Genomic DNA, 21,186 nt, shown 5'->3' with positions numbered 1-21,186 from the left:
CCGTAACTCTTCCAGGAACGAGCTACCGAATAACCGTTATTACCCGCATATTCACGACGATAAGTAGACATCTCATAGAGTAGAATCGTTCATTGGACAAGTTCTTGTACCTTCAACATTCTTCACGATCCATTTATAACGGGTAATAAAAAAAAATTAAAAAAAAATAAGAAAAAGTAAAAAAAAAAGAAAATCGTTGAAAAGTGATCGTGAAATTTCCCTCCTCTCTTTCTCTTCTTTTGTCTCTTTTTCCTCACACCTTATCGAAGTTTTGTCGAGAAAATCGTTGGAACAAAAAAAAAAAAAAAAAAGAGAAAAGAAAAAAAAAGTGGCACAGAAAAGATAAGGAAAAAAGAAAAAGTAAATAAAAAACGATGGAAGTAAAATTTCTTTTACACTAAATACTCTCTTAAAAAGGAGCACTAGCTTATCCAGCTATCGTTATTATTTCTTATTTAAGACTGGTAGGTATCGTTCCTATCGTAGGAAGTATGGAATCTTATATAGATACTCGTATATATATATATATATATATACATATATGCATATATAAAAGATCTTCAAGTAATCCTGTATCGAATAAACGTTAGATCATCAGAGTCCTGTTCTCAAGACGATCATCATCGATACACCATCGGCTTAACGTCTTGCATCGTAGGCACGAGATACTTGCATTTATCTATATAACAATATACATATACATATATATATATATATATACATACCTACATATATACGTTTTCTACATTCTACCAATGATTTTCTTGGCGTTGTATATCCGAGACACACGATATCTATCCTTTGGACGTTGGAACGTGAAAACAGGAATAGAAATACTCGATATATCGATAGTCTATGTACGCATGTATCTACATATACATGTACATACGATCGGAAGCCTGGTATGGCCAGATCTGCTGCAGTCTACAGATTTCCAAGTAGCTTTTTCCTATCTATGTATCAGCACTCTTGGGCAATATATACATTCACACACACATACAAACACGCATATATATATATATATATATATTTTCATGATTTGAAAATTAATTGATACGATAAGTGAGATGAAAAGGATTTTACGTATTAATTTGTCAACGATATTATTTTGTAATATTGCGGATCGATAATTTACCACGTCTATAAAAATTAATTTCTCAATAAAATATTGAAATATCTACGTCGATGAATTACTTCGTATGAATCGTCTTGATTAATTCATATTTGAATTATTATAACATGTCGTATGATTATTATCATTGTAATTAAGAATTTGATCATTAAGTGCAATAGTCGATTGAATTGCACAAGACTGGCACGTACGTATATATTTCTACGTATAAATTTGTACGGATATATCTAAACGTATGACCAACTCGACCAGCGACACTTTCACTTACAGGCAATCTCCGATCGACTTCAGGTATGCAGCTCCCTTAACAACGGAGCTAGCATTACAGTTTCGTTCCATTGCCCCGAGAATTCAATCTCCAATTTTAGCATTTCTCAGTAGAGAATTTTCCTTTTTTTTCCTTTTTCTTTTTTTTCTTTTTTTTTTTCTTTTCTTTTTTCCTTTTTTCTTTTCTTTTTTTTTTTTCTTTTTAATTAATTTATTCGCCATAGCTGATTTTTTATCTGCTTCGATAGGTATACTATTACATATTAAATTTTTCATTTTCTATATCGAATTTGAGAGTAAGAAAAGAAAAAAGAAAAATAAAAAAGGAAGAATCGGAGAAAGAACGAAACCAAGAAAGGCGGAAGAACATATTAAAAATATTTTCTCAAGGAGAAATCTTAATTGGGAATTCGTGAAATCTCGCGATCCTCTCTGTATAATTATTTCTTTAATATTATAACGTACGATCGATACCGTGAAATCACGTATATCTGTAGTTGTATGCGTGTGTGTGTGTACATATATATATATATATATATATATATATATACATAAATAAAAGTAAGAATGTAACAGATACGAAGTTTCAATCCTTGAAACTTTCTACTTCCTTCGAAAAGTGAGAAAGAACGACGGATGTCGTTTGTTGTTCTTCCTATATAGGCAATAATATCGTCGTATATAAATTCGAAACATCAAAAGCACTTGTGCCTCCTTCCTATAACTCGATCCGATCGCGTACGACCTCGTGTATCGATATTTCTTCATCGAGAACCTTTCGATTCGATACTTCCATAATTCACGCTTCGTCGAACACAGCTATTCGTTAAGTTCTTTGCTTCGAAGAGGATTCACGTAAGACACGCCAAAAGGAACTAATTTACCATTGAATTAACTATTCGTCTTAATTAAGTCACGCCCGAGATAGAGAATTAATTTGACGAATTAATTACCTTGTTATAATCAAAATTATATATATATATATATATATATATATATATATATATATATATATAAACTTTAACGTTTCACTTGGCTCATTTCGCAACGTTTCTATATTGTTTCGTAATGATCTATGTATCGGCGTACACACATACATATATATATATATATATACACACACACACACACACACACTATTTATCGTATTGCTAACACATTTCCTGAAAGAACAAATCTATCTCTTTTGCTTTTATTACCCTTTCTAATCGTTCCAATCGATTATAATTATGATTATTAATATTATTATTTCTCTTCCGACACGTTGTCAATTAAATTTCCAAAGAAACATAAGAATCGAACTCGAGAAACAAACTCAATTGTTCTACAATACTCACAAACGTTGTTGTTGTTCTTTACTGAATATAGTAATGTCGAGAAGGAGATCCGGTTTCGACGATGAACAATGGACATCGATGTTATGTTAATTACTTCCGACTGCTTCGATTCGTTCATGTAGTTATACCAGACTCATCCGTGGATACTACGATTTACGTAAATGTATTCCTCTACGATGCACAATAAAATATCGATCCTGATAATATGTGGTATATTTTATGACATGCTAAATAATACTTTTATCATTTAATATAAATCTAATGTACAGGATGTCTTATAACTTCAATGATCGTGTTTGTTTTCGAAATAAAAAAAGAAAAAAAAAAAAAAGAGAAAAAAGAAAGAAAGAAAAAAAATCGAGCAATTCTATTGTAAACATCCTGTATATAATTAGAAAAATTAAGTAAGACTGGAAGTGAGGAATGTTTTTTTTTTCTTTTTCTTTTCTTTTCTTTTTTTTTTTTTTTTCATTTTCTTTTCCTCTTGAACGACAAAGAACATTGGATTAAGCACACCAATATGGACATCTGTTTTTCGAATGGCGACCACCATCAAAGAGAGGGAAAGGTCAGTCCACGGAATTGAAAGGATACTTAAGATTTTTACTGAACCACGAATAACAGTTTCACTTTCAATGGTGGAACGCCTAGAGACGATGACCTTCGTGTTATCCATCCTAAGTGGACTGGATAATCGAAACAAGATTAAAAAAGATAAAGAGAACAACACTTCCGTGAAACACGAAAGGACACGGATGAGGAAAGATGAAACCGTTATGAAGAAATCAATGTTATATTTCAAAGTCGTACTAACGAGTAGTACGACCTAGCTTCCATCATATTCTTCTTATTTTATTATTACCGTTTTGAGATCTATCAAATCCAAAAAAAAAAAAAAATCTATAACAAAATCGGTTATGCCAGCTGCGACCATAAATAAATATTACGAACGTTCGTTCTATGAACAGGAAGGAATATTTCTGAAGTATGTAGATGAACGGTGCTTCGAAACAAATAGATGACATCTGAAAAAAAAAAAAAAGAAAAAAAAGAAAGAGAACGGAACTTAAGAATCCTTAGATACAAGTCTGGTCCTAAACGTTTTATTTTTCATTTCGTGATTTCAACCATGACGAGGACTGTTTCAAAATCGAATTCTTATCTTAACTTATCTAGAAACCCCTTTTTCCTTTTCTTCCTTTATCGTCTCAAATTGTGCTTTTCTTTTTTCTTTTTTTTTTCTTTTTTTTTATGATGACATAAGAAAGATTTATCCGGTGTAGAGATTTGGAAAAAAAAAAGAAAAAAAGAAAAAAAGGGGGGGGAAATCTTGTTTGATACGTAACCGAGAAGATAGAAAAAAAGAAAGAAAAAAGAAATGAAGGGAGAGGCATGGTTTTTGATCTTGAAAGTGATCACACTTTTATCTTTCTATCTCATTTTCTATTGCTCTTTCTCTCTCTCTCTCTCTCAAGTCAGAATAATCGAGGTGTAGGTACATTATTCAAAAGAAATCGAAATGATCTTCCAAGCGGCCGCGCCTAACCATGTTAGACTTGTCCACAAGGTCGTTTTCTCTCTCTCTCTCTCTCTCTCATTCTTTCTTTTCCGCCCCTCTCTCTCTCTCTCTTTCTTTCTCTTTCTCACTCCTTTTATCCATATCTTTTTTTCCTTCATTTACCCTCTCTCTCGTTCATTCAACGACAGGCCGCACTTTCATTTCACAAAGTCGCCGGTGTCGCTCACTCGCGCGACCGTTTATGGCTATTAAATTAAATTCCACGTCCGTCAAGCCTCTCGCATACACTTGCGCGTAGCTGAATGCAGAATGCGGTACTTGGGCGTTGATCATTATGCTATATTGCCAGTTCAGAGTCGAATGACTTTAGAAGACCGTCGAGAAATAACTTCGCCTCGTAATCTCCACACTTTTGTAATATTAATCTATCGTGTATTTTATGAAATGACCGAAGTGAGAAAGAGGAAAAAAGAGAGAAAGAGAGAGAGAGAGAGAGAGAGAGAGAGAGGGGGAAAAAACGTAATATCTATATTATTTTTATCTCTTACGAAACACAGACGTAAAATTTCTATTTTGATTTATTCTAATGAAGGAATAACATTTTATCCTCTAAACAAAGTTTTAAATATTTCATATAATTTTCACGTAAAGTAGATGATACAAAATAAAATTTGTTGTCTCATATAATTTTGAATTTATATCGCGATAGTTTTATAAAAATATTAAAAGAAGAAAAAAGGGAATAATAAATAAATAAATAAATAAAAATATAAAAAGATAAATAATGAAGGAAAGAAGACGCGAGAAAAAAGAAATAAAAAAAAAAAAAAAAAAAGAAAAAGGAAAAAAAAGGAAAGGAAAGAAAAAGAGAAAAAGAAAAAGGTTCAATTTGAGAAAAATGATGTAATCTAATTGAATTCTTTTCTAAAACGTACTTATGCAAATGTATGGATGCTTGAGCGTAATAAAAATCTAAACGCAGTTCATAGAAACGAATTAGAATTTCTATTGGGATGCTTACAACAGACAGTTTCTTTTTACTTCAGGAAGATAATTCCATACACGTAGCGATCGAGAGTGTGGTCCCGTCTATTGCTCGATTAAAAATGATTTCTCCGTTATATAATATATTATGGTATTCGAGCGATAGGATCGATCGCACTTTTTCGTTTTTCTCTTTGTTCATGTTTTATACGATAGCGTTATTACACAAAGCCGTACAAAATAAGAAACGGTAATTGAAAATCTCACAGTATTATGATAAATTATACGACGAGCGAATGAGCGAGCCAATCGATCGGATATCTAGTAAGGCAAATGTAACGATGTAATTCGAGTCGTTGAATAACCAAAACTAACTAACAATAAGAAACTCTTATATATTGAAATGAATATCATTAACTCTTTCGTATTATTCTATTCTTCCCTCTTCCTTGGCGGATACGAAATTTACGTGATATCGAGTTACTTTAGCTATCAGATTAACGAAACATTTTTTCTTCATTTTTTTACTAATATAAAATTCTAAACAGCATTTGAAAATAACTAAATAATATATATATATATATTAATAATAATTTACTTATATAATAATTGTAAATTAATTATTGCTTATACACGCATGGTATACCAATAATTAATTTATAATAATAAATAAATAAATAAATAAATATATATATATATATATATATATATATATATATATATATATATAGAAAGATGCGAGAGAACAAGTTTTCTTCCACATACCTATATATAATATGTGTTAGTGCATTCGTAGACAGTCGAAAGGCGTGCAAAGGAGTCCTTACGTAAGTGTGGGTTGGCAAAAGAGCCCGAAGGCTGTAGCACGAGCTGCCGTAGCTGCCGTTGCAAGCCTAACTGTCCTACTTTCTAATCAAACCGATCCGGCCTGGACCGTATCCACCGTGACGACTTTCGAGGATGGATGTTCCACGTCTAAAATTAGTTTAAAAAATTTCGCTATATAATGCTGAGTTTTTTTTTTCTTTTTCCTTTTTCTTTCCTTTTTTTTTTTTTTTATCGAACACATAATTCAATATAAACATATTTTTCATGGTCCATCTTACAATTATCGAGACATCGAAAGGTGATTACGTGTCGTCGCCTTGAAAGTCGTACGTAAGATGATCCATACGTACATATGTATGTATCTATAAATATGTATATATAATAAAAATTATCATAAGAAAATCGTGTCTTTATACAAAGGACAAACGTAATTTCATATAAGCTTAACAATCGCGTGGCGCTTCGTAATCATACGCGTAACATCCGTGAATTCCATACGATTATGCTACAAATCAATTATATCTGTATTACCGATGTGCATTTCCCGGTGCATATCCTTTTAATTACAAAACACGTATATTTGTAAAACACGAGGTATACGTTAACGAGACTTATTCTATTTTTGTTCTAACTACGATCGATGTGTACGTACGTACATATATTTTGATCCTCTCGTAATCGTCATTATCGTTCTTCCTTCTAGATCATCGATAAACGCAAAAAAAGAGACGCATTAACGGTATGGAAAAAAAAAGCATAGAAAAAGTAAAAAAAAAAAAAAAAAGAAAATAAAAAAAAAGAAAAAGAAAAAAGAAGGAAAAAAAAAAAGAGAATTCAACAAAGACGATCACAGCTCGTAATTTTGTAATTACATACATACGTTATCTCGATATGACTCGGACAAAGTTTTTGAAAGCTCTCATTCACTCAGCTAATTTTCGTTTCCTTTTAATTGGACGATAAGTTAATAGAGAAATATGTGGTAAAACTGGTTTCGAATAATAAATCGATCGGGGAGTTATCGATTCTTGCCAGAACGAGTTTCCGTCTCTCCTCTCGTACCCTGTACACATTTCGTAAACGCCTTTACTCCTTTCGATCTAACGTATGCGCATAAAATAAATTACCTCTTACAGTGAGTGAGTGAGTGAGTGAGTGAGTAAGAAAAAGAGAGAGAGAGAGAGAGAGAGAGAGAGAGGGAGGAAAGAAAGAGGGAGAGGGTTAGTCGTTACGCATTCGTGCCTGACCATTTCGGCATTTCTAGTTCCTCCTTTCAGTGAGGAAGGCGCAAAGGAATTTGCGAAGGAATGAAAAGCGGTACTTTCCATGCGATGTCTAACATCTAATGCATCTAATTACTATCATAGAAATTAATTACGAGAACTAATTCGAGTTAAATCACTCGATTAGATACGCTAATCATTAGAATTTAGATTTTATTTTTCTCGATTACATCACTGTGTCAAAAAAAAAAAGGAATGAAATTTAATAAGTATCTTCTAACACTTTTCTAACGAATTTTCAATTGATGAACTTGCGTTATTTCTTTTTTGTTTTTTTTCTTTTAACAAAGTATGATAAGAAGATGTAAATGTAAAACAATTCTAAATATAATGAGAAAGAAAGAGAGAGAAAAGAATCCTTTTCTCGAGTCATGCATTTGAATGTCCAAGTGGGCGTGTAATATCGTCTAAAAGAAAAATAAAGAGAAAGAAAGAAGGAAAGAAGGAAAGAAGGAAAGAAAGAAAGAAAGAAAGAAAGAAAGAAAGAAAGAAAGAAAGAAAAAGAGGATATCGTGCTGCGCATAATGATTTTTCTCAGTATTTGCTTTAGACGGTCTCGCACGCAGAGTGACTGCGTTATCGGTTGTCACATACGAACACTTTTTGATCAACATTTCTTTTTTCCTTTTCTAATTCTTAACACTTGGACTTGTGCCTCGTAACAACCATAATTTATCGTACATACCACCATTCAAAACCTATTTCTAAGCATCGTCGCGCAAGCGTGACTTGCGTATGAAAAAAATTATGTATATAAAAGTTATATAATTACTAATAACTTAATTACACTTTTAACTGGTTTGTTTTCCTCATTTGTTAAGTGGGATTTAAAGACGGAAAAAAAGTTAAAAAAAAAAAGAAAAGAAAAGAAAAAAAACAGAAAAAAAAACAGAAAAAAAAACAGAAAAAAAAAGAAAAATGAGAGAAAAAAGATAGAAGAAAAAAAAAGAAAAAAAAAACCGATAAATGGAAAGGAAATTTGCAAAAGTTTCGCTTGGAATTTCAAAATGACTCGCTCGAATAAACAATCGTGCATGTTGAAAACTAAAGGAGTTTTCATAACGTCCGCCATTAAATAAAACCGTCCATGACCATTAGCCGAGGAAACGAGAAAGGTGCCTCCTTCTTGGTGGTGAGCGCAAGGCCGTGCCTGATCGCGTTTAGTTCTCGTTTCTTTTTTCCTTTTATTATTATTATTATTATTATTATTATTATTATTATTATTATTATTATTATTATTATTGTTATTGTTATTGTTGTTATTATTATTACTATTATTATCATTATTATTATTATTATCATTTCTTAAGGAACGCTTTGCCTGGATCGCCATCAGGAATTTGTATTTTAATAGATACTACGTAATGATCCATCATAATAATGTTTTATTTACGAATGCGAAATATCATACGTTTATATTCATCTTGTTCTCTTACGATCCTCACATTGTTTTTCTAATAACGTATGTATATAACACTTGGTATTTCCGGATGGAACGTTAGAAGGAAAGAAAGGAAAAAAGTGAAATGTATGGAATTTATACGATGACTCGACTCTCATTTGCATCGAAATTGAAAGATTCTAATCTCGACGCCTATGCAATTTGGTAAACATTCGGAAAAGAAAAAAAAGAAGAAAAAATAGAGGTAAAAAAAAATAATAAGGAATGACATAGTACGTTACGATTGAACGCCTTTGATCGTCCTTCATTTACTCTCTCGTTCATTCACATTCATTCTATCATTAATTCTTTGAGATAAAAGGGAATGTACCATTCGTTTACGTCGATTACGTCATCTCTTCTCATTCTTATTTCTATTCAGAATCAAGAATATAGAATGTGATCTCGATTATATCTTCTTGTTGATGAATAATATAAATGAAAATAAAAAGAAAGAAGAAAACGAAAGAAGAGTTAACTCTTTCTGTTCTGTTGTTTGTACGTTGCATGCAAGTAACGTTTTTATAAAAACGGCAAGAAAATCTTACTACTAATTTATGGCTTCCGTGAATATAAACGTTGGATCCTGCGCACACAGTGTCACACCGCCTACGCGCATGGGGGGATTTTACTCTACCATGGAATAAACCTCGTACTTTGTAAGAGTACGAAAGAGAGTAAAGTCTACCAGTAAGAGACTAAAATGCACGCTATAAAATCGCCGGTCCGTGCACGTTACTATTTTCCAAGCTTGTAAGGATACGCTCCTATACTTCTCATTAATATACTGTGGGAATTACGCGGAGTAAAAGATGATTCACCGTAAACTTTACTCCGCCGTTTTCTTGCTAATAAATAAATAAAACAAAAAAAAAAAAAAGGAAAAAGAAAAAAAAAGGAAAAAAAAAAAAGAAATAGGAAAAACCGTTGAAAGATGAGATGCGATACATTCTCGTGACTCAGATTCATTTTCATATGCACGTATGTAGGCATATGCACTTATATACTTTTCAAATAAAGTCATATGACGTAAGCTAAGCTATTTATAAAGGCTTTTTGCTTAAAACTTCGCTCATTTCTAACATCTTTCAATTATAACAAATTATTTATAGGGTAAAAAAAAAAAGAGAAAAAAAGGATAAGAAAAAAAAGGTATAATTAAAAATGAAACACAACATCGAGTAGGCGAAACGCAAAGGCGGACCAATGATACATTTTTTACTATACATATGTCTGTACATATGTATAAATAAACATACATACATATATGCATACATACACATTGTGTGTCCTTTCCTTTTACTCGACCCATACTACTCAGCAGGAATATTTTATCAAGAGTGCTCTTTATTATCTGCCCACGTAGTATGTGCTAACTCGACGATGATATTTGCTTCGTAGTACAAATTTTACTTGTTCGTATACTTTCCTCGACTCGAATTTTGATTTTTTTTTCTTCTTTCTTTCTTTTTTTTTTTTTTTTTTTTTTTTGAAAATAAATAACCTAACAACTCTTTCATTCAAATTATTCATTTTCTTTTTTTGAAATCATTTTTTTTTTTTTCGTTTTTAAATCATTTAAAAGAGTACAATCAACGTTACTGCTATCATAAAATGGAAAAGAATGAATGAAAGAATCGTTGAATAAAAATTAAACGTACAAAAAAACAAAAAAGATCATAATAAAATAGAACCTAATTTCTATATTTTCGTGTCTACGCTCATTCATCTTTGCGTTCATTGCTAGACAATGGAGGAAGGCTAACGAAGGAGACTTTAATGCACGGTAGACGAGCACTCGGGTGATTCCAACGATGAGTTCATTACATGATGCGAAACGGTAGCTGTTTAAACTCACATAAACGAACTCGCTAATTTGCGCTCTCTTCCTCGCTTCGAGAAATGGAGAAACGAAGTACCTACTTATCTTCGCGTTTCCTTACTAATTTATAAAATCAAAAGTCTTTAACGGTTCAACACTGTTCATTCATTGCATATCGTACATTTTAATGAGAAGAAAAAGAAAGAGAGAGAGAGAGAGAGAGAGAGAGAGAGAGAGAAACTTTCACTTTTTTTGCACAAAACTTCGATTTCTTCCAATGTACTCGTCGATCATTGGCTTACGTTCTCATAGTTGTAAAATTAATATTATTATTTTTTTTTTTTATTACCATCATTAAAAAATTAATGAAAATTATAAGTGAAAAGAAGAGATGATCTTTACGATATGATTCGTGAATAATTCTGTTTCATAATATTATTAAAATTCGTACTTTCGTGATTAATTTTCTCTCCGTTATCAATCGTCAATCTAATTAATGATTATAATAAAAAAAAAAAGAGAGAGAGAGAGAAAAAAAAAGAAAAAAGAAATGAAATTAATTGAATTATTATTCGAATAAAATATTACTTAACATCGATCTACTAGGATCAGTCTAGTCACAGGAACCGTTCGTCTGCTGTTCTGACCTGGATAATTTCTGTCTTATTGCACGTATGTTTGTATAAATGCATGTATCTCTGTATGCACAAGAGAAGTATATACCAACTGGCTGCGTGGATGTAGGTATTGTCTCGCGAGGAATGTAGAAAGTAAAGTATCTTGAGTAACATAGCACGATGGGAGCAAGAGTACAGGCTGTCGGACTCGCGAGGATGCGCCTTAGAGAGCTCAGAGAACACTATCGTCATCATCATCATCATCATCATCATCATCATCATCATTATCATCCTCTTCGTCGTCTTCGTACTCTCTTCGTCGTCCCACTGTTGGTGCCAGGTTGCACGTCTCGCGAAAAGGTCATCGTTGATGCTCGTACGCAAATTCATTGTAAGGATGCCACCCGACCGACTAGGTGTTACTCGTAAATCAAATGTCATTTGTCAAATTTCATTCTAAAACGATGAAAAACCATTAAAAAAAAAAATCAAAATAAAAAAAAAATCAAAAAAAAAATCTAGGAAAAAGAAACCTAATTTTTCGATCTACATTAATAAATAAGAAAATATATTTCAATCTATATCGTATATCTACATATTTATAACGCAACAATGAAGGGAAGAAAAAAAAATATTAATTTTAAGTATCGAACAGGTACGATGTAAATTTCGTGTAAATAATTTTTAACAAAGGATCATGACCGTATTAAAAAAAAAAAAAAAAAAAAAAAGAAAAAAATTGCGAGGAAAGATACTTATTTTGATAAGAAAACGTTTGACCTTTTGAGGAAACTCATCGGACCCACCGATATACCCTTCGATTCGTCTCCCTCTCACGTACCAGATACGCATTGTTATAAGAGCAAGAATTTTTCTACGTTGAAAGGACTCGCACAATGGGATTGTTAAATCGACTGGAGGCATGAAATTGTCCGGCTACACCACTAACAATTAAGCATACAATAGTCTGTTAACTATACGTTCGTAAAGTGATGATTTTCGACTTGACCGATCGACCGGCAATCGATAATGATGTTGCTAAAAGGATTTTTTCTTTCCTTTCACAATACGTAAGCGACATTGAAGAACGTTCTCTTTCTTTTCTTCTTTTCGTATCGATTCGTCGAACACGTTACCAGACCGAGATAAAAAGAAAGAAAGAAAGAAAGAAAAAAAAAGAAAAAGGAGACGAAAGTGTTACGATTAATCAATTCGAATTTTTTCATGCAATGTAAATAAAACAAGACTTGGTGAGGCATAACTAGAAATGTCTTCGAGATTAAACTGGTAACTCTACTTCGAATGTATGGGATCAGTCAAGGACGATAAGATTCTCGGGTTTCGCGAGCAAAACTTGCCACATAAGAAAAAGAGAGATAAATAGACATACAGAGAGACAGACAAAGAATCCTTAAGTACGTGAGAAACATGTTTATTATATACGTATCTACTAATTATAAACGCGAATCGATCGAATCGTTATGTCCTGCGAGACCAGTCCAGTTTATTTTCTTAACTTCACCATCAGGACGGACCTTCAATAACGGTTGAACGTTACCGGTGTCCTTAAGCCAAGCTGTCAGCTAAGAAACATTCACGCACACACACACACACACACATAAACCTATCGACCTTCTACATACATCTGTTAGCCACATGAGGAAAGATTTATCTACTTGCAAAAGGTTCTACAAATTTTTAAGTTTTATTGCACTCAAGGAATGGTTTATGAAGACGGACAGGAAAAGGTGGACACCTTTCCATCTTAATAATATCTCTTTTCCGTCCTAAGAACGAAGATTTTAGATGATTGCTACATATTTTCTTTCTTCGTCTTTGAGAAAAAAAAATCATTGTTCTTTTATTAAGATCTCTACTTCTTTCTCGATGATTGCCGTTAAGCCGCGCTTAAAAAAAAAAAAAAAAAAAAAAAAAAAAAAAAAAAAAAAAAAAAAAAATTAGAATGTTAATATACGCCCTTTCAAACGACAATAGTTGTCTACTGTCGATCGTAAGTAGACTGTGACGAGAATATATATTCTATGTAACTGTATGTGTATGTATGATTATATTGGTAAACAGGTGAACTGTTCATGTCTATTGGATCAAACTATATTATTAAATTTCCTAATTGAAATTCTTTAAATATTATTATTAATGGAAAAGTATCACGAAGAAGAAATGTCATTTGAAATTTTCAATAAGTTTCTTTAAGAAATCATTGTAATAACATTATCTAATCAATCTATTTGTTTAAATATGATTACCAATGTGTGATTTTGATATATAATCTTCAAGTAAAACTAAAGAATAAAAATATTTTCGAAACGTAACAAAATTATGCAATCATTAGCTTGGTATTACTCGTGTTATATAATTTAGATTTAGATATAGATCAAAATTAATACTCAGTGCACAGATCTCACAACGTGGAGGTTATTGCATATGGAGATCGGTGAACTAAGATAACATTAATTTAGTTGCGTTTAATGAATCTTCCTTCGACCCCGTCAAAGTCGATGGAATATGCATCAACTGCAATTTTGCCCTGATCTATTCACGAGAAAAAGCATGAATTTCTTTTTATAAAATATTATTTTAAAACGTACAACAGAAACATCACGAAATTATTAATAATTATAATTTTTACATATAAGTTTGTAAATTTTATAACTACTATTACGTTATATTTTTTACCATATTAATATATATGTATTATATTTTTAAATTTACTATATATATTTCTAATCATTTTTACTGAATTGCATTATTAATAAATTTAAAGATGGGTATATAAATCGATTTGCCATGTCATTTTAAATTAGTCATAAAAATCACAATTACTCTTCTGAATCATAATTACTCTTCTGAATTAAAATGAAATAAAAATATGAGATTATCAACGAATATAGGAAACACTTACTAATCTACTTTAAAAACGTATAAGATAATTAATTTAATATATTAAATTATTTTTAGTTGGTTATATATGATCTTACGAGCACAATAATGCTCAAACTTTATATCATTTTTCGAATGCTAATTTATATAATTATTTTCTTCATCTAAAAATGTTAATTAATTGCACCATTGATTAATCGAATCGAATCGATGAAACAAGAAGATCCTTATCCTGAATTAATGATAATAAGCATGCACAATAAATAAACAATAAAAAACATATACACAATTAAAAATTTACGAGTAAATTCAAAAGAGAAATTACTCACGGTCATGCTCGCTGCAATAAATTATTTTAAAAAAATTACAATCAGTAAACTCGTGCCGATTCGAATCTTTTTCATCCTCGGCATGATGAGTACTGAAGGGACTTTAATTTCTTCACTTACTACTTAAGAAGTTCTCTGATGGCTCCAAAACACTCGTTCTTATTGTAGGTCGAAATTATGATAGGTAGACATTAACGTAGGTTGAATTGTGACTTGATGAAAATATAACGATGACCTAGAAAAAAAAAAAAAAACAAAAAATGTTTATTAAATTTATTACAATTAAAAGATTGTAAAATTATTATTATATTTATATATATATATATTATGAAATTTAAAAATCTGCTTACCAATATTCTCCTATTGAATAAGTATATTCATTTCTTCCATGATGCACTGACTCTAATACGCGTTAATTATTTATTAATTAGGAAACGGCACTAAATTTAATCCGCGAAATTCTACTGTTATATATACGATAAATACACATCTGTGTATGACTGTGAAAAAAAAAAAACAACTTTAGACGAACAAACACTGACTCTATAATTGACTGCATTGCACGCAATCGATTTAAGTACTCGCGCTTCTTGAAATTAATTTAAATCGCGAGAATACGAACAAATCTAATTTAACGAACAAACACTATTTCTATTTTTTTGTTAAAACATAAAAAAATTTATCAAACATATTAACCTGTAAATCATTTCATTAAAGATAACATACTGATATAAATATATTATATAAAAGTATTGAACATAATTAATGTCTTAAATTGTATTAAATAAAATTATTTATAATATTTAATATTGTTAAGATGCATCAAAGTATTATATCTCATAAGAAATATTATATCTCATAAGATATATATCTCTCATTAGTATTTGCTTTGTATTATGAATTACAACTCAAGCAGTAGCAATTGCCCAGATCTAACTATTTGGAGGTAGTAAGATATGGAAAACCAGTTGTTAAATAATAAATCCTATAAACAAAATTTAAAAAAAAAAATATATATATATATACGAACTGTTATATTTTCTTGTGTGTAATAATAAAATTATTATAATATTATGATATATAATAATATATATATATATATATTATTTTATATATATATGTATTAAATTATGATGTATATATATATATATGTATATATGAAAATAGAATTGAAATATGCGATAATGTATAAAGCTTCAAATAAAACTGCTCGTTACTTTTGTAATAGATGCTTACACGTCGAAATATTCTATATGAATGAAGAAGACTCGTTACTAACCTTGAAAAAGTATCAATGTATATTTATCTTCTTTTCTTTCTCTAAAGAAATTCTCAGAAATATACAAGCCAATGTTATTATATTTACGTCTCGAATGTTATCTATCCCTCTTTCTCTTCCTATTAAGCCTAGCTTTGTATCCTTACTTGTCCAATGAAGATCGATTGTTTTCAAAGAATCGTTTTCGTTGTATTCTCTACTGTGTCTTTTCACTCGTAAAATTCTTCAAAAGCTGAAAGTGTGTAAAAGATATTGATTAGTAATTAATCAAATTAATTACGTGTGTATATTTATAAATGAAATATTAATATGTGAAAAATTTAAGATCGATTAGTAAAGAACAAAATAAATTATGTGTACATCTCTGTTATTTATATGCGTATTTTTATGTGTGTGTAATACGTATAGAGAATATCTTTATATGTGTATTATTCAGGTATAGAGAAATCTATATGCGTACTCATGTGTGTGTATGTGTATATATATATATATATGTATACATGACGTGTTGTAAATGTATAGCATGCATATGTGTGTGTGCGTGTGTGTATGTGTGTGTACAAATCGAATATAATACTAAATATGACTAATTAAAGCTACATAATAAAAGATTTCTAATTAAAACATCATCATAAGAAGAGAGAAGTATTAAAATCTTAGAAAATAAAGATGAAAAATTGAAAAAAAACTTATTGCGTTGTAGTTGACCGAGGAACGCCAAAAGGCCGAATTTATTTTCGCGAATATCTTTTAAATGCGACGATGCCTCGATTTACGAACACTCACTCATAAAAAACGCGTGTTTAAAAATCGATCGATATATTGGAAGGGGGTGTAAGATAGAAAAAATACACTAATTACCTGCAATTAACGAGGACGATGCGAATCCCGTGTCAAATTCGTATCCAAGGAACAAATATGGCGTCACTTTTACTGACAAACAATTGAACAATTCCCGCCGCGCATGCGCACAACACCTCAAGTATTTTATTCGAGGCGCGAATAAATATGTATTCAATTTTTTCATGTTTTATTAAACAAATCGCAAGTAATATAAAATTTAAAAGTTAAATTAATAAAAATTTTAATAATCATTGTTATAAAAATTTATATAATTATTCTTTAAATAACTATTTCCTATTTTTAACTTATTATATCTTTTCAAATTATTGAAAGAAGTTCTCGTTACACACACACACTAGCTTATTCACACGTACGAGAGTCTCCTCGTTACTTCGTTAGTCAAAAGATATAGAATTAATAAATCAAATAAAAAAAATCTTTGTTTAGGATTATAAAATTCTGAAAAAGTAATATTTCGTAAAATTTTTATCTATAAATGTTTGATTATATATAATTTTTTATTTCAATAAAATATTACGATTTAATAATAATAGGGAATCATTAGGGATATGTTCAACTATAACTATATATTATAAATAAATGGAAAAGCAATAACTTTTGGAATATATAATGATAAATAAGAAGAAGAGAAAAGAAAAAAACTTTGACATATATATGTGGACATTACTAACCTACATAAATGTAAAAAAGAAATATTGACACAGTATATATATATATATATAAATTTATAGAAAATATCTTCTCTGAATGCTAAGGTAGGCAAAAAAAATTTTTCTTTTAAGGGAAAAAGTTTATTAAAAACTTTATGTTTATCTTTTTTAGTATATAACTTCCTTATATAAATATATATATCCATATATACTATGGTTACTGACCTACTTGTAAATGTTTAGAAAAATCCAAACTTCTTATTTCAATATATCTTAGTAGTACATTTATAACAAATTATTAATAACTTTGATCACATAGCTTTAAATATTTAAGATAAAATTTTAATGAAACAACCTGACTATAATTCTTATAGTCTTAAATAATTTGTAAGATTTTTTTTACATTATTTCATCTTTATCTAAAACATATCATAAATGCATATGAGTACCTATTTATACTTTGTTTAATTAATATAAATTGAACAATTAGTAGCTTTAAATTGTTTTCTATTACAATGGATAAACTATATGTTAAATTTTGCTCAATTTAATTGAAAAAGGCACACACATTACATATCAAGCACTCTTACTGATAATTCTAAAAAAAAAAAAAAAAAAAAATGATACATCATGTATACTATTTGTAAATATTATCAAATGTAATGTATTAAATCCAAGGAATAATTTCATTCAAAGTCGAAAATACAAAAGCATTTATACAAAGAAACAGTTATGGTATCAAGCATGGATCCACAAAGATTGTTTCCCTAGCTTGTTATTTCTTGACTTCCTTTTCTTAAGATTATCGGTAGGTGGGATCAAAACCCACGGTGCCTAAGTACTATTGCACACGGTACAATGGTTTTCTCGTGCAGTCAACGAGAGGACATATTTGAATCTGTGTTGTGTTTGTGTATAAATGTGAGTGTCATAATGCTTTCGCACGTTCTTTCATTACGATCGTTACATCATCCTCGAGGATGTCGACTTTTCATCGTTGATGGAATCCTTGGAATCCTCTAGCAAGGCGTGTCCTATAAGATCATTTTCCTTTTTCTTTTTATCACAGTAATAAATCCTACATGCCATCGAGTAGACCGAATATAATTGTGAGGCCATTATCTACTTCTCTATAAAATAAATTGTAGATGAAGCATAGTACTTTATAAGAAAAAAAAAAAAAAAAAAAAACTATTAGGATGATTAATCTTAAAACGATACCACAAACTGTGTTCACTTATTAATATTGTCATAGAAAATTGTATGCTCTTGCTATTAAGGAAATTATCGATTCAATTAACGCTCCTTTTAAAATCATTTTCTTTTTTTTCTTTCTTTTCAGCAATTAAAAATTTATCTCTTAGACAATTAGAAATTTATCTTTAGGATCATTAACGAATTACTTTCATCGAAGGATCAGATAAATTTATTATAATAGAAAGATAAGAAAAATCTGTGTTAAATGTACTATTATTATTAATGGTAAAGTTCATCTGGATAATAATTAAATGAGTCAGATGAAAGAAGCAGATAAAAGTAAAAGTAAAAAAAAGAAAAAAAAAAGGAAAGATTATAGTGAACGCTTCGGTGAGTTCTCGAGGATTATGTCACTTACAGGAATGGGGAAAGATTCCTACAAAATGAAGCCGGGTAAACGGTCGGTTCTTTTCTCGGAGGACTCCGCGGGGTGAATCAGTCCTTTGTGCCTGGCTCTCTCAGGGTCAACCACTTTCGGTGCAGTATATGCCTTCTCAACGTTTATGTGTATGCTCGCAAACACGCTCGCTCGTCTGACCGTTCCTATAGGGTGTCCTGGAAATCGTCTCCAAGCCTAAGGAAATTCGATTCCTGTTAGGTTTCTATCTATCTATCTATCTCTCTCTCTCTCTCTCTCTCTCTCTCTCTTTTTTTTTCCTTTCTTCAAGATAATTTACTATTGAAAATAAGCTTTGTCTTGTCATCTGAAAAAAGAAATAAAAACGTATAAGAGTATAGTTTATATTTTAAAACTTGATAGGTCAGATAGAAAGAATAAAAATTAAAAAAAAAAATCTTATTAATTTTTATTAGCGTTTTAGAAACAAACAAGAAAAAAGTAATATGAATGTGTAAGGATATCGAATACGATTGCCGAGTGAAGATTCATCCTCTCACGGTTCTCACATCCATCTCTCGTTGGTATCTTTCTTTCTCTCTTACAAAGATTCAAACTCGCTTCGTGAAACGACGTCACTCTGGCTTGGATTCACGCCAGTGAGTTCAACCGTCGGTTGGTACAGTCGAATGGAAAATCAGTAATATTAACATATACATACCTGCTAATACATACAAGTTTGAATAAAGATATATACATACACACACACACACACACACATATATATATATATATATATATGAGAATAGTTTATAATATTATATTTTTCCCCATCATATTCAGTAAATTCATTTCGACATATCTATTAAAAATAAATGTTGATTTTACTTAATAACAAATGAATTATCTAATGAAGATATTTGTTCTTTCAGAATCCAGACGCATGACAGAGGAAAGGGCTGGCTCGTCTTTAGAAAGCGAAAAGGCAATCGGAAAATGTCGGATATCGGTGGGGATGATGGTACTACTGGTGGTGAGAGTGGCATGGACAATCTAGCATTTGCTATTGAAGATGAATGCGTGAATAGCTCAAAACACGTTGATAACAATGTTCATGAACAAGAAAACAACAAACAGCAAGTGAACATGGAACAGGACTATAGATCGCCGACTGATACGATTGGTTCGCCAACAGAGAATGGTCATCGTCGATCGTTCGTTTCTCAGCATTACGTTGAACCAGTGAGAAATAGCCCAGAGCCACGTTACAAGTCTGAGACGAAGATTGAGCTTCCACCATCGACTGGTGGACAAACTCCAGATAAGAATTCCACGAGCGAGCCGAAGCTCAACGGCGTTCATGGAAATGGCAACAACAACGACGCTAGCTTCCTCAACAGCAGCGCCACAAGCGTCCAGGTCAACGGTAAGTTAGGGTCGTAGACCGTGAAGAAGAAGAAGAGAGAAAGAGAGAGAGAGAAAGAGAGAGAGAGAGAAAGAGAAAGAAAGAAAACGAAAGTTTGTTGAACCGAGCTCTAGCTAATTCTTCAATTCGAACAAAAACCTGCAAAAATCTGATCTTCCTAAGTAATTGCAACATCTATTTCTCTTTCACAGATAATGGAAAGAAGGAACAGATCGAAGCAGTGAATTTAGAGTTGGTTTCAATGAGGCCCTACACAGGCAACAATATTCAAACAAAGGGTCAAGAAGCATGCGAGGTACCAACCGACCCTTACGAGGAATACTTCGTGCCAGTTAACGAACATCGAAAGTATATTAGGTAATAAAGAAGATTGCCAAAGAGATGAACGAAATGAAAAAAGATAAGGAACATCGTGTGTTTGCCCTGTCTGTCTCTGTTCTGTTTTCTCATTGTTGCTATTCATTTTTTTTACTGTTGTTTATATTATTATTATTATTATTATTATTATTATTATTATTATTATTATTTTTATTTTTATTATTATTATTATTATTATTATTATTATTATTATTATTATTATTATTATTCTTTCGTTTGATTAATTCTCATATCTTTCTTCTAATTCTAATTAACTCTTTCGCGTGCACTGTTTACCAGCCCGGCGAGCCTGCCTAGCGATTTTTCTGAGAATGAAGGTAGTTAACAATTTCCCCCACTTTCTCCAACCCTTTTTTGCCGCTGTATTTATGCTCGGGGTGCAGGAATTTTGTTCGAAGGAATAAGTAGAAGAATGATGATAATGATGATTATGATGATGATGTTCATGATGATAATGATGATGATGATAATGATGATGATGATCATGATGATGATAGTGATAATGATGACGATGATAACGATGGTGAACGGAACA

At 30.8% G+C, this 21,186-nt stretch overlaps 1 protein-coding gene and 1 long non-coding RNA gene across 6 annotated transcripts in view; one reads left to right on the top strand and one right to left on the bottom strand.

Moving 5' to 3' along the window:
- Window positions 1-21,186, top strand: part of LOC124954506 — a 41,985-nt gene that overhangs the window by 9,012 nt on the left and 11,787 nt on the right. For 3 of the 5 annotated variants that reach the window (XM_047507544.1, XM_047507546.1, XM_047507545.1), the window contains 2 exons: window positions 19,780-20,273; window positions 20,465-20,630. In XM_047507544.1, the coding sequence (XP_047363500.1) occupies window positions 19,844-20,273; window positions 20,465-20,630 (596 nt within the window). In that variant the 5' untranslated portion in view covers window positions 19,780-19,843. Of the gene's footprint in view, window positions 1-17,773; window positions 19,548-19,779; window positions 20,274-20,464; window positions 20,631-21,186 lie in introns of those variants that run through there. The other 2 variants (XM_047507543.1, XM_047507547.1) reach the window with 2 other exon arrangements.
- On the bottom strand, window positions 14,353-16,804 carry LOC124954515. Its single transcript, XR_007102567.1, has 4 exons — window positions 16,601-16,804; window positions 15,740-15,971; window positions 14,811-15,111; window positions 14,353-14,695 (listed from the first exon to the last, which is right to left on the bottom strand). It is a non-coding gene; the product is annotated as an uncharacterized LOC124954515 (long non-coding RNA).

This window comes from Vespa velutina, chromosome 15 (genome assembly GCF_912470025.1).
Source record: "Vespa velutina chromosome 15, iVesVel2.1, whole genome shotgun sequence".
NCBI classification, from domain to species: Eukaryota; Metazoa; Arthropoda; class Insecta; order Hymenoptera; family Vespidae; genus Vespa; species Vespa velutina.
The sequence above is the reverse complement of the archived record's forward strand: the minus strand, read 5'-3'. Positions and strand labels throughout refer to the sequence as shown.